The 15243-nt window shown below is 35.6% G+C and overlaps 1 protein-coding gene across 1 annotated transcript in view; it reads right to left on the reverse strand.

Moving 5' to 3' along the window:
- The window catches only part of LOC135479762 (filamin-B-like), a 137059-nt gene that overhangs the window by 56948 nt on the left and 64868 nt on the right, over window positions 1-15243 (reverse strand). Inside the window, exons 17-18 of the mRNA XM_064759668.1 lie at window positions 11581-11748; window positions 2745-2900 (exon numbers count right to left, since the gene is read on the reverse strand). Of these exons, the coding sequence (XP_064615738.1) occupies window positions 2745-2900; window positions 11581-11748 (324 nt within the window). The remainder of the gene's footprint in view (window positions 1-2744; window positions 2901-11580; window positions 11749-15243) is intronic.

The following is a 15243-nucleotide window of genomic DNA, read 5'->3' on the forward strand; positions in this document are numbered from 1 at the left end:
ATAACACAGATTATGAACAAGTGAGCTCAATAACATATTCAGCTTCTATTCCGTTTATCTAAATTTATACAGAAAAAATCTGACATCGGTATTTGAGGTACTAAAACTATGGAGTTTAATGAAGTTAAATCAACGAAGTTTCCATCAGCAAATCAAATGTTAGGTTAATAGGTAAAATTTTCTCTAATACAAAACCTACCCTGCAAACATTTTGGTTATAGACCGTTCACTAAGGTTTCATTACATAAAAAAAAGAATAGTAAGAGTAATTTAATGTATTTTCAAAACTGTATTCTGGATGCCAACTTCCTTGTTACAAATCTAATTTAGGTAAATGCAGATGTTGCCCTGTGTGAAAAGGATCTAGTCACGCAAGCTAATGGTTGACCCAATCATCTATTAATCTGATAATTCTGTTATCCATTCAAGAAAAAGACAGATCTGGCCATGATTAACAAGGATCTAGTCAAAGCAATAACAGATCTTGTCATCTGTAACAATGATCTGGTCAAGGTAACAATAGATCTTGATTTTTGTAACATGGAACTAGTCAAAGCAACAAGAGACCATGTTTCATAACAAGGACATAATCAAAGCAACAACTGATCTTTTCAAGTGTAACAAGGACCTAATCTAAGCAGCAACAGATCATCCCTCTGTAACAAAGATCTAATCAAAGCAATAACGGACCTTATGTTCCACAACTGGGATAAAATCTGGTCAGATCCGGTCGTTTGTAACAATGATCTTGTCACAGCAATAACAGATCTTGTCTTTTGTAACAAGGGTCTAATGAAAGCAACTACTGATCTTGTCAAGTGTAACAAGGATCGAGTCAAAGCAAAAACAGACCTTGTGTTCTGTAACAAGGACATAATCAAAGAAATAACTGATCTTGTCAAGTGTAACAATGATCTAGTCAAAGCAATAACAAACCTTGTGTTCTGTAACAAGGACATAATCAAAGAAATAACTGATCTTGTCAAGTGTAACAAGGATCGAGTCAAAGCAATAACAGATCACATTCCGTAACAAGGACATAATCAAAGCAACAACTGATCTTGTCAAGTGTAACAATGATCTAGTCAAAGCAATAACAGATCACATTCCGTAACAAGGACATAATCAAAGCAACAACTGATCTTGTCAAGTGTAACAATGATCTAGTAAAAGCAATAACAGACCTTGTGTTCTGTAACAAGGACATAATCAAAGCAACAACAGATCTTGTCAAGTGTAACAAGGATCGAGTCAAAGCAATAACAGATCACATTCCGTAACAAGGACATAATCAAAGCAACAACTGATCTTGTCAAGTGTAACAATGATCTAGTCAAAGCAATAACAGATCACATTCCGTAACAAGGACATAATCAAAGCAACTACTGATCTTGTCAAGTGTAACAATGATCTAGTCAAAGCAAAAACAGACCTTGTGTTCTGTAACAAGGACATAATCAAAGAAATAACTGATCTTGTCAAGTGTAACAAGGATCTAGTCAAAGCAATAACAGACCTTGTGTTCTGTAACAATGATCTAGTCAAAGTAACACTAGATCTAGTTTTTTATAACAATGGTCTAGACAAAGTAACAATAGATCTTGTTTTCTGTAACAAGAATCTAGTCAAAATAAGGAAGGATTTTGTTTTCCTTAACTAATCAATGGCTAATATACATGTAGTCTTTCCTGACACACATCAAGTCAAGGTAAAGACAGATCTAGTCCTGGATTATGAGATTATGTTTTAAAAGTTTACATAAACATAAATATTACAAAAGTAAACATCACTTTATGTCAAACCACTGCTACAGTTGTTAATCAAACAATTTTAACTGTTACTTATTTAAATACGCTGACTAACACTAATGTCAGTATACTTCAAAAAATGAACATAATCTTATGTTACATACACATGTAGACAGGATACATTCCATCCAATTTTAGCGGACCATATCTACTTGTAATTAATTCAATAACTGTCGTCTATTTTGTTTCATTCAAATTTGCTTACGGTTATTTAACATTTCTTTGAATGGAATCTGGCTTATGATTAAGCATAAGAATATTTTAATCCCTATTAAAATAATATGAATTTGCAATTATTACACAGAATATTTGGATATATAAATGAACATGTAATATATATCACACATGTAAATTGTCAGTAAATCTACAAGTTTTATCTACAAGAGCTACACATACATGGATCTCCATTTTCTTTGGGTTGACAAAAATGATTTTTTTTAATATCAACAGGTACGTTACAAAATCTGAAAACATGCAGACAAGATCATATTCCCAGCCACCACAGCCAGAAGTACCACCCACATGCAAACCACTGGAGAAATGAAACAAACACAGATCAAAATATTCCAGCAAGCAACAAATTCTACCACTATGAAAATACCCCATGCTTCTCGAAGACATAAATATGCTAATGTGACCTTTCACCCCTCAATTTTTCATCAGAAATTGTGCTTTTGTTGACACTTCAAAATTTGAAATTGCAAATGAAATCAATCTACATGTCGTGACCTCACTTTATGCTTCATATTGTTCGTTTTCTTAGTTTCCTTTTGCATCAATATTTTACAAGACTTAGTGTCAAGAAAGAAACTTTGAGGTTTTCTCAAAGAATCTATAGCAAAAATTCTGATGAAAGGTCATTATTTCATGAAAAAAAACAAAACACAATATCCTGTACAACACCGAATAATCCAACATGGCCGTCAGCTTCCGTACCTTTGACAACCACATCTAATTCTTGGGAGGGTATTCCATCAGTTTCAATATAAAACGACACAACTTTGTGCATCGGCACATGTTTGAGATTGCTGGAGCTATTGTTCATTACGGCAACCTTCCGCGGGTCAACCACGCCCACCTTCCACGGACTTCCTGTTGGGAAAAACAAACAAAATCGTCATCATCATTAAAATGGTTGGAAAATTCTAATACAAATGTTATTATTGGAGACCTTCAGTCGTGTGTTTAATTTTGACATTAATACTTTCAACCATGATACTTTAGAAGTATATTGTATACATTCCTTAATCCCATTGAAATAAACTGACTTTTTACATAATGAGTTAATATACACTAATAATTCTTGCTGAACTTACATGACGTATGATTTTGGCTACCCTTATTCTTCAACCTATTCGCATGTGTGCAAGGTGTTTATTCAAGCATATTCTGATGGCATTATTCTGTGTATTTTGATAAAATTATTTGTGAAGCCCTGAAATTGACCAATCCAACCAATGTAGTTTTATCTCCAAAATGAAATCAAAAATGTTCATAAATATTTATTTATTTCATTGGTGTTTTACACCATACTCAAGAATATTTCACTTATATGACGGCAACCAGCATTATGGTGGGTGGAAACCGGGCTGAGCCCGGGGGAAAACCCATGACCATCCACAGGTTGCTTCCCACACATGGCTGGAGAGGAAGCAAGCATGAGCTGCACTTGAACTCACAGCGACGGCATTGGTGAGAGGCTCCTGGGTCATAACGCTGCACTAGCGCACTAATCAACTGAGCCACGGAGGCCCCCTGTTCATAAATAGCACTGAAAGTTGCTCTTTCATATGCCAAAAGGTTCATGCATTAGGGTACATTAGCACTAATACAATGCAAATTTGGTGTCGGGGGTGGGGGGGTGGGGGGTAGAGGACAAACAGCCTCATCATTGTTAAATTTCTAGAAAGCTTTCACGTGCACAAGTCTCTCAGACACAGTTACATGTATAATTACAAACCCTATCAGATACATTCTTCATGACATTTACCAATTCTTGTGCGTTTTCAACTGCCTCTGTGACCAAATATTTTCAAACATTGTGAGAGAACTATTTGGTATTGGGAAATAATTTGCACAGTTTTATGAAGCTTGGTTTTAGTGACACAAACAAAAGATTTTAGCATCAATATCATGACACATTTAATTGTGTGCATAAAATCCACTGGAAAAAGCGCCTTAATTAGAGGTCGCAAATGTTCAACATTTACAGCATACTAAATTCAGCCAGGATATCTCAGATCATTGTGATCCTTTGCACTGGTGTATTAAAACAAAAGAAAGCATGTTTACACAATGGGTACATAAGCACTCATATCTAATGCTCACACGGGTACACTTGTACCCGGCTTTACGTGTCAAATATAGAAAACAAAGGATTATCTGTCAACATCATGCTCAGTTTTGGAAATGCAACTTTCTTGTAGATCAAACATCAAATCAACCTGAAAATCATGTTAGGAGCCAACTTTATTAAAAAGAAAAGTTATGGATAATTGATTTAGGTGGTTTATGACACTGGCTAGTCTGTATGAAGTGTCTGTGAAATTTAATCGTATTGATAGAGGGAATTTAGCAGTTTAATTGATTAAAAATTATTATAGACTCATGTTTATATGAAAGATGTAATAGCAGTGGTGTCTTGGGATGTGCAAACAGTAGTGCACAAATCAATCCCTGTCACAGACAGGAGGTATCCATCACACTCTTACTGTCTGAGGTGCCTTTACGGAAATTTAGTCTGAATTTTCTGACAACAACTTACAACAGATTATGATAAACCTAATGGTATGCAGCAGTTCTAATCAGAAGTCACCCCGTTTATAATGATCAAGAGTTTCCAGGAGTATGACTCCTACATGAGATGCAAGCAGTTCTTGCATTCACAATAGACTGGGCCAAAGGTTAAAGTGAAAGTGAAAGCCAGTGAACAGAGAAGAGGTGTTGAAGACTTTGTTCATGAAAACATTTTTCAAAATGGACTAACCAGGCAGAACGCTAGCGATGAGAAGGACTAAGTACTTGAATGCAAGTGAAATAAAAAAAAGGCCATTTTAAATGGAGCGATCTTTGAAAAGAGCAGCAGCAAGCCGTTTTACAATTAATCACAATATCTGCTGAAATCCTAGTCAGAAAATCCAGACCAATTGACAATAAGCATTTGACAGCACTTGTAGGGACGTTCGCCCTGACAGCACTTGTAGGGACGTTTGCCCAGACAGCACTTGTAGGGACGTTTGCCCAGACAGCACTTGTAGGGACGTTTGCCCAGAAAGCACTTGTAGGGATGTTCATCCAGACAGCACTTGTAGGGACATTTGCCCAGTCTTCCACACCTGAGCACTCCTTTATCGGGCAATGTTCTTTGTTGATGAATACTAGGACAACCCACACAGTTGCTGAATTTGAGCACCTGAACACACTGAACTGAACTGCATTGAAACTTTTATTTGAAGATAGTAATTGTGTCAAATGAAAAAGTTTGCTGTTCCCCGAGGCCCTCTATGATAATAATAAACTTACAAATACCTTTTGAAGGGAGTGGTTAGTGAAATAAAGAACCTTCATCCACTACCCACACAAGCTTCCTTATTTTACTTATAGGCTGTAACTTTACAAAGAGAACTTTTCTCTCCTTCCACCCACAAAAGCTTCCCACTGACCTAGCATCTTGAGATATATTAAAACTTTTGAAAGCAAGAACGTAACTTTGTGCGTAACCACTGCATTGCTCTTTAAAACATGAATACGATAAACTTAAGCCGCATTATAACCTTCACTGGTCTGTCGTATGTCTCAAGTATCAATGTCAACAAATAATGCATTGTCCCTGTTCTTACAACCTTCTAAGTGCATGTAAAATGTTTGTGCATCAGTGATTATCAAAACAAAACTGGATACTGCATTTCCCTTGAAGGTGGAAAGAAAAAACATCAAAATGACATGTTGGGTATTTGGGCCCACCTTTTGGTATTCATGGCCTTTGTTTAAAAATGTCAAAAATGAGGATGTAACACAGGTTAATATAATAAATATTTTTGCACTAGAATTTGTTCTTTTCAGCTAACAAATGTATTGAACATTAATTTCGATCATATTTATATTTTTAATATGTTCATAAATATTATCATATTTTTACATTCAAATAAATTCATTAGACAAGCATCACATCTTTATTTAGAACATTATTATGCAACAACAATAAATACCACCACACAAAAATGTTTTCAAATACCCTTTTCTCTTGAAAAAATAAATCCCAAAAAATATTAAAAATCATATTTGCAAATAAGTTATGACGTTCTTTCATCTGATTTTGGCATCATTTTTATGTTTTCTTATCCTTTGAGGTTTGTTATGTAAAAATGCACTTTCATACATACAAGCATACAAAGGTCTTAAAATGATACTTTTGACACCAACAAGTTAATTTTCTGATAATAAACTTAATCAAATCTCACAAAATCTTATCTGTGATTCTATAAGGTGAATAAATCAATCAGAAATAAGCAAAATGGAGTCACTTGAAAAGTGCTAAAACTCCAGGTAAGATAAAGTATTATCTAGAGAGAACAAGGTGAATATGTGTCATGTGAAACTCTTTAAAACCAGTTTATATTCACTTATGTTCTGTCTGGTACATGTTATCTTCATTGCAGAACAAATTTTTATGACATCTTTTCCTTTAAAAGTGATTCATACGTCTCTAGTTTGATGCCTAATATTGTTTATGTCTCGTTAAATGTAATCATTGTATGCAACAAATGACATAAAATTTCGCCCTTTATGAAGATACACAGTTTTCCAGCATTTTGAAAGTTCTGCACTGATATGGGAAAGGTATTTTCAAATTTGTTCAGAAGGTGAGACAATATCTTACTTGAAAAAATCAGTCTCAGCATCAGAAGTAACATTTTATTTGCTTCCAAAACAACACTTTGTGGGGGTGAAAATTTGTAGTTATTACCTTCTTTTGTTGAAGAGATCTTACATATTTTCTGGAATGTGCTTCATTTTACAACTTATCTGTTGCTAAGGAGTCAACGGCTATATTTATAAGTCTCTTAGTCAGTGAATTCATACACAGGTAACACAACCACAGGTGAATCACTTTGAAGTCAGTTCTATTTGTATAAGGTGGGTCACACTCTCTTCCACAGGACCTCTGATTACCCAGGTAATATTTAGCCTCTTAATTTGCCTGAGGCCGATTGTTACAGTTGTCGTCAAACAGGTATTTTCCCGGCAGGTGTAATGATTGAGAGCATTTACCTGTACAAATTGAAAAACAGACTTGTGTCAGCTTCTCTGTTGACAGCCTGTACACAGATGACCTGCCTCTCTGATCACAGCCAACCAGCTAGACAAAGACTGTTTTTAGTGTGTGTGTGTTTTTTTTCTCTCACAAAGGTCAAACGAGGTCAGTTTGCTCCATGGGTACTCTATGACCCATAGTTTCAATTTAAATTTGCACTGATGTCCTTAAGTTAAAATCTTGTCAAGATTTGACAAGTTTTAGAGGTGGAGTTGTCTCACAAGTATATGAGATCCTACTTCCTCAATGCTGCATTGTCATCAAACCTGGATGTGATTAAACAAAATTCTCAAACAATCATCCACACTTTATGCAATGAATTTTTGCTCTCTGAGAAATAAGCTAACAACATGTTTCCCTACAACACATATATGCCTTAGTTTGTTTGCTTTGGTTGGGTTCCTAATTTGCATGTGATATGCATTTGTTCTTGGACTTAATTGCAAGTATCATAATATTCTTGAGTAAGAACCAATCAAATAAATAAATAAATAAATGCAGTTCTAATGTAAATTTAACATCGTCCTCTGAGGTATCAACCGTACCAACTAAGTCAAAAATGAATAAAGGCCGTTCTCATTAAATGAATCGCTGACGACGTCATTTATGAGAAAAGTTACGAAAAGCTGATTTACGAAGTTTTGTGAAAGAGGCCCCAAGTTGCTTTCATTTGAGTGTATAAAATATATAAATGAACATTTCTTTTAGCTGTCCATAAAGTACAAATCGCAGGACCAAACAAAATCACACCTTGCTGTAATTGCACAAATGGACATGACAACAAGTGATCATGACAAAGGCAGCCTTTACATCAGATGGCACCGAGATGTGAACTAAATTTTAGAAGACTCAACTCACTTCAATAAGTGAGTTCCTTGAAATATGCCTGTCACATGTCTGTGCCCGACATCTTCCCCTTATCTAATGTCTGTGCCCAACATCTTCCCCTTATCTAATGTCTGTGCCCGACATCTTCCCCTTATCTAACTTCTGTGCCCGACATCTTCCCCTTATCTAATGTCTGTGCCCAACATCTTCCCCGTATCTAATGTCTGTGCCCGACATCTTCCCCTTATCTAATGTCTGTGCCCGACATCTTCCCCTCATCTAATGTCCCTTAAGCTATCACAAGCGTTTTAGACTTCCAATTATGCGCACGTTTTGAGATACAATGTTACTACAAGAGAGTGACATCCCTTTGTGACATGACGTGGTCTCTTTGTGGCACGGTAGGGTCAATCTGGTAATTTTAACATGGAAAACATATTAAAGTAGTTTAAAAGGATTAGACTGATGCAAAAATAATGATGTACTGGCAGTTCTTTGATCTAAACACGATCACCTCTGTATCAAAAGACGGGTAAGGAGCCCTACTGTAGGGTAAAGTGGCGCTGTCATTTTGGACAGGGATGTCACTCCATTGTTGTAACGATATAACTCGAAAACTGCGTATTGAACAGAATCGTCCCTATTACTCATATACTTGTTTCCTCCTCAAAAGTATTAATTAGTATGATTTGCATATTGATCTGTTAATTTAATCCCACATTATTTAAGGGTTTAGCACTGCTGTAGCGGTGTTTGTTGCGTAACCCGATACTCGTCAAATTTGACTCGACACGGAATAAGGTTCAGCACTATCGGGTTACACAACAAACATCAAGACGAAGGTGTTAAAGTCTATTTTACTTCAAAAACTAAAGAAAATGTGGAACAAACTGCCTATTTCATGCTGCCATTCTGTTTTACTCCCTCCGCAGAGGTCATGCATTTTAGACCAATCAATGGCAAACTTAGGCCATAGCAGGTGACCTAGATACATCAAAGCTGCATATGTATGATGTTTTATTGTTGCGTGACATAGAAATGTAAAAGTTTACTGTACATGTATTATGACATCATACTGCTGAGCTCGGATTGGAATGTCTTGAAACAAATTTTCTGTTTCAACCTACTGGCATCTGGGTGTAAAATATAACAAATGTAAAAACAAAAGTGATATCTAAAAACTGTCCGAAATAATCCTTTTGTCAGTGGAGGAATTTCTGATAGTCCACCTTTTATGTAAATCATAAAAGTAATCTATGAAGTAAAACAAACTCAAATTCTTTTACTTGTAGAAATAAATAGCATGAAATGATATTATGTGAGGGAGGTAAGTGTACCGGCCAGTGTGTTGCATGCCACACTCAATGTTGTTTCAAAGGTCATCTCTATTTAATATGTATATTTGCACACGGCCCGCAACTAAAAGCGGAATAGAATATATCTCCTTTTCATGTGAAACACAAATTGTTGCCTCATTATGGAATTTCAGATACACATTAATTTGTGTGCATAATGGGTTGTCTCCCTTGTGAATCACTTTGTGTCTCCCTAAAATGGGCTTATACACCTAAATGTTGGCTACACACTCTGATCACCTCACAAACATGTCCATCTTAAACAATCCCATTCGTCCTTTACACTTCATTATCTACCCTAATTCCTAAACCTTTTTGTATGCGAAAGAGCAACTTTCAGTGCAATTTATGCACATTTTAAATTTGATGTTGGAGGCATTGGCCAGTTTCAGGGCTTCACAAAAAGTATAATTTTGGCAGTCAACACTAATAATGCCTTCAGACTATGCTTGAATAAACACCTTGCAAACATGCAAAAAAGTTCAAGAATTACAGTTTCTCTTTTGCCTATTAATGTATGACTTCCTAACATCCAACATATAACTTGTGTCTCCTTTTAATGTGTCTTCCTGACAAATCAATTAGTCACTTAGTGAAAGCTTTAATCACCTTGTAATTTTAATACACATTAATTTGTGCCTTTGTTATAGACATTACTCTGTCTTCCTTACAAGTTAATTCGTTTTCCTTACAAGTTAATTCATTTTCCTTACACATTAATTTTCCTTACTTACACATTAATTTTCCTTACACATTAATTTGTGTTTTCCTTAAGAATGAGTGTGTTCCCATTATACAATGTTTTATGTCAATTTTCCATATAACCCTGTATCTTGACTCAGCCTCTTTCCTACAGCCCTCCTTACCCTAACATCTGTGTATATACAATTTAGGAAAATTCCCTGGATTTGGTAAAAAAATTACCTTAATTCCTCAAACTTTTCTCATATGAAAGAGCAACTTTCAGAGGAATTGGAGACAAAACTACACTGTTTGGATTGGCCATATTCAGGGCTTCACCAAAAGTATGAATCTAAAGAGAATAATGCCTTTAGAATATTCTTGAATAAACACCTTACAAACATATGAAAATGTTGAAAAATTACAATATGTTATAAAACAAACAGTTTCTCAATAATCTCACCTAGATATGTGTGTGTTATAAAATAAGGTCACACAAATATTGGTACCATGGTCCGTCCCTGACAAACTGTGCATACATAAGGTGGGCCTGTTTTTCTTATTTGTGGGTCGGAGCTGACACTCATTTACTTGTGGGCCAGAGCGAACACGCACTTTATTACAACAATGTGTATATTATAGTGGATTAATACTAATAGGATTTTTGTTTTAAATAGATATTTCCAAACAAGTTTAGCGGCCCCAAATTAGCAGTATCTGCTTATATTCTGCTAAGACGTCAGACAATTAACCTATTTTGAATGTTTGTTTTTTTTGCACATTGTCATGCTGTATATGACAACAATTCCTGATAAAACTGACTTGCTCACGTGAAAAACAAATTTACAATTCTGTCACTTGCCGCAGTTCGGGAAACAGAAAATGCACCTTTATGGTCAAAAGGAGAACAGGATAAATATAGAGCTTGACCAAAGGTGTACTTTTCATAGTTGGTTTTTATGCAAGCTGTTTATTTTTTTTTCTTCTTTGTTAATTGTTTTACAAGAATTGTATTCAAATGTGTATTTTTTCCCCCAAAATCACGATAAAGGCTAAAATGGATACACTTAATTCTTTCTTCAATCTGTTTTCCAGACCTTTAATGAAGTGAAGAGAATGTTTTAACTTTACTGTGTACATATATATGTCACATTACCATAGGAAACTAAGCCTTAATTAACAGAGCCAATACAATACTATAACCAGAATAAATATAAACACTAACAAAAAAGCAGATGAAACCAAACATGTACAAGCTAATGTGTATGTCTGATACAGGTTTAAACTTTAATTATTTTATTCCCCTGTGTGGATTTTTTTTTTGGTAAATTTTTAAAAAATTCTAAAAGCATAGCCCCCTGATAATGTAAAAAAGCAAATCTGCACGAAACTGAATGACTGCTAAATGCAAAAATGAATGCTAAATGTATAAATGAATGCTAAATGTATAAATGAATGCTAAATGTATAAATGAAAATGTATAAATGAATGCTAAATGTATAAATGAATATAAATCCACTATATAAGGACTTACTGTAAGTGCATGTAGACAACTGATTAGATCAGTTTACACCTGGCTGATTATTGAACTCACCTGCTAATGGGACCTGATTAAACTTCATCTCTACCACGTGATTTGTAGCGTCTTCGGGCACAAATGATGCGAGGAATCTTCGTTTTCCTTTGTTTTCCACTTGACAAGGCACACGTCCACCATTTACCATAATCTCCAGGTTCCCAGACCCAGCCTCCGAAGCATCAACTGAAAAGGTAGCCATAGTTTAGGCAGGTATGTCATCCAGAGGGGCGTTCAAACCTTAATGCTTAATAACACACCTGAGGAATAACGAGTTTACACCTGTATAATCAAACAACATCCAGGACACACCGCTAGACACAGACAGACACACAGGTACATGTAGGTAATACACAGGTAATTCTGTCAGGTAAGTTATCCCCTCAAGCTCCTACAGGTAAAACAACAACACTGGGTACATCCTGCCTGGGTCCACCTACGACTCCTTAACGAACCACTGGACACAGGTAACAGGTAGATCAGAATGGAGACAGACAAACGAGACACATTGCATTCCCGTTTAACTTGCACAGCTGCCTGCCGACAAGTTTCGTCTAAAAATGAAACAAATCATCTGGCCCCTTAACTCGTTCTTTACTCAGGCTTTAATTTCTTAAGATAGTCCTCTTTTTTTTTTTTCTTTTGAGCTTTCTGCCGTCTTCCCATCATCCTATTTGGATTCGACCTATCAACAATTCGCCGACCTTTGACCTATGTGAGGAGGTACAGATATAAGACAGAAGAGCTGCATTCGTAGCCAGTTCTTATGCTTGAGGTTATGAAATGTGAAACAGGTTATAAACGAGTATCTTACAGGATGAAATTCAGGCTGCAACACTGAACAGTCAAAAAAAAAAACAGAACCCAGCACACATAATCTTCTGTGGACAGGATGTATGTATAAACGTATGTACAACTGAGCTGCCCTTGAGACAGCTCTAATAAGAAGACAAAACCACACAAGGATATATTATCTATATACATATAAATGACTCCAACAGTTTGCAACAATCTATTAGCATAGCTGAATAACTAAATAACTGAAAGTTGTGCTTTACTTATTTGTTTTTGAGAATGACGTTATGCAGTACACAAGAATGTTTTACTTTATACGCTACGGCGGCAATTTTTCATGTTTACAGGAAACCAAGATTGTCTGCGCATGGTGAACCACTAACCTATGGCAAGTTACTGATGAACATTCCCATGCATGTGTGATGTACACATCCACCCCATGTTAACGGGGGTCAAGTGGTGTTCAACACACGATACACTACGCAAAGATTATACACATGTCCACACAAGTGCCATCAAGTACAAGTGCCATCAACTGCAAGTGCCATCAAGTACAAGTGCCATCAAGTACAAATGCCATCAACTGCAAGTGCCATCAAGTACAAGTGCCATCAAGTACAAATGCCATCAACTGCATGTGCCATCAATTACAAGTGCCATAAACTACAAGTGCCATCAATTGTCACCATGATCCACGAATATTAAGCACATGTGAACATGAAAGCCCTCTTAAACTTTCGTATTTTGATACAATTTCCAATGCCAGCAGCAAATAAAATGCAAATCACAGGTAGCTTTCACCCGTTGATGATGGAAAGCTTAACTGTCTGCAATGAATGCATCTCAAAAATAATAATATGTATTTGCTTGAACTGTCTAATTCAAGAAAATGACAAAGCATGCCCATTTTAACATGTAGCAGTAATAATTTTTTCTACCAAAGTGAGGTTTAACTAAAATAAAAACATATAACATATTTCACCTCAGTCTGGCACTTTTCAAGTAGCACTCTGCTTGCTTCATCCAACTTACTGAGCCCCTTAAAGAGGTTCTCGTGAAGTTTGATTAATGTCAAATCAGAAAAGCCCGAGTGTTGGCATGAAAAGCATCACTTCAAGGCCTTTACATGTGAAATTAATTTAAAAAAACCATTAAAGCTAATACAGTTTAAGAAGAATATGACACAATGTGGAAAATTCTGAAAACTTTTGTCAGAGTTACAGGATAAAGGGGATCACATGACAAATTACAGGTGTACTGAAGTGTGACCAATTTCAAACTACCTTCATGACACAATGCTCTTCTCTGGATTCAAAGGGAACCAGCTCAGGTAGAATGTAATAAAAACCCATTTTTTCTTTTTCATCTTTAGGTAAATGAGTTTAAATTTGGCAGACATCCAACTTTCACTGACTTACAGGTGCGTAACATAACAAATTTAAACTGCAAAATTAGCCTGATCCACCTAAGACAGAAGTCATTATACACCGCCCACAGACATATGTACATGATTTTATATACATATATATATATATAGATATATATATATATATATATATATATATATATATATCACTGAGATCATACATATACATGTAAGAGTGTGACCCTTAATGACCATTAATGACTTTTTCAAGTATTTCAACTATTTTTTATCAAATATCAGAATTAAATCATGGATTATTTTTCAACATTTTTCTGGTTTGATTCCTCCCACATGCTTCACACATTCTGACTGGTTTGAAAGTAACAGTATTATCGTTAATAGGGATTACACATTCTGAATATAGCACAGATTCTGGTGCTGAAAATTGGCTGAGACCACTGTGGGTTTCGAACCAGCGTCCTCAGAGTCAGGCACCAAATCGCCAGCAACACATGTTGACTGTCTACACCACTCGACCAACAGGCCTTGCTTGACTCTGAGGACTGGTTCGAAAACCACAGTGATCTCAGCCAATTTTCAGCACCAGAATCTGTGCTATATTCAGAAAGTGTAATCCCTAGTAACGATAATACTGTTACTTAATCCACTTTCTAAAATGACATCTACACCTATCTGGTTTGAAAGTGTGAATAACCCGGCGTTGAGTTCACCATGTATCTAGGGAACTTGTAGGTCTTCGAAATTATATATAGACTGGGTATTAATCATTTCATCTACCAAGGTTTAACCTTCTTATCAAACAACAGCAACCGTGTAATTATTTTATTATTTCTTGTTTTTCTTTTTATATATGATTCTCCCCTACTCCCCCCACCCCTGAAAATGAGATAAGTCTTGCAATGTACATGTAGACATAAGTCTTATAAATTTTTCTTGTCTCAGTCAAGTGGGTAAAAAGAAAGCAAAATGCATGTAAAAATACTATTTGCACCATACACTGGCAGTTAGAGCTCAGGTAAGTTGTGCTCTTTATGCAGTCAAAATGGACAAAAAATGAAAAACAGTACTTCAGAATAAATCTGATTACTTACCAAGATGATGCTTGAATTAGAAAATGTATTTTGCATCACAAAAAAAAATACTTTCTAGAAAACATTTCACCCCAGTTAATAAATGATTAGAGATTAGAGATCATGTATTACAACATGGGGTCACAAAAACGCAGACAAAATGTCAGAAATTCGAATACATGTAATTTATCTTGAGCAGCATGTGACTTAGACAGAGAACACTGGCAAACAAGACAATGCTCTAACGGTTAGACCGTGTACAAAGTTTTCCTACAGTCGTATGACAAACAGTGTGACAAATGTCCACATTAAGGTATATTAACAATACTTGAGAGACGATTAGTGTAACTCAGGTGACAAATTGTCTGTAGCTGGAATTTATCGTCAAGAGAACTAAATCCGTTCAGGTTTTTAACAAAATTCATGCTA

The sequence above is a fragment of the Liolophura sinensis genome, chromosome 12 (genome assembly GCF_032854445.1).
Source record: "Liolophura sinensis isolate JHLJ2023 chromosome 12, CUHK_Ljap_v2, whole genome shotgun sequence".
NCBI lineage: Eukaryota > Metazoa > Mollusca > Polyplacophora > Chitonida > Chitonidae > Liolophura > Liolophura sinensis.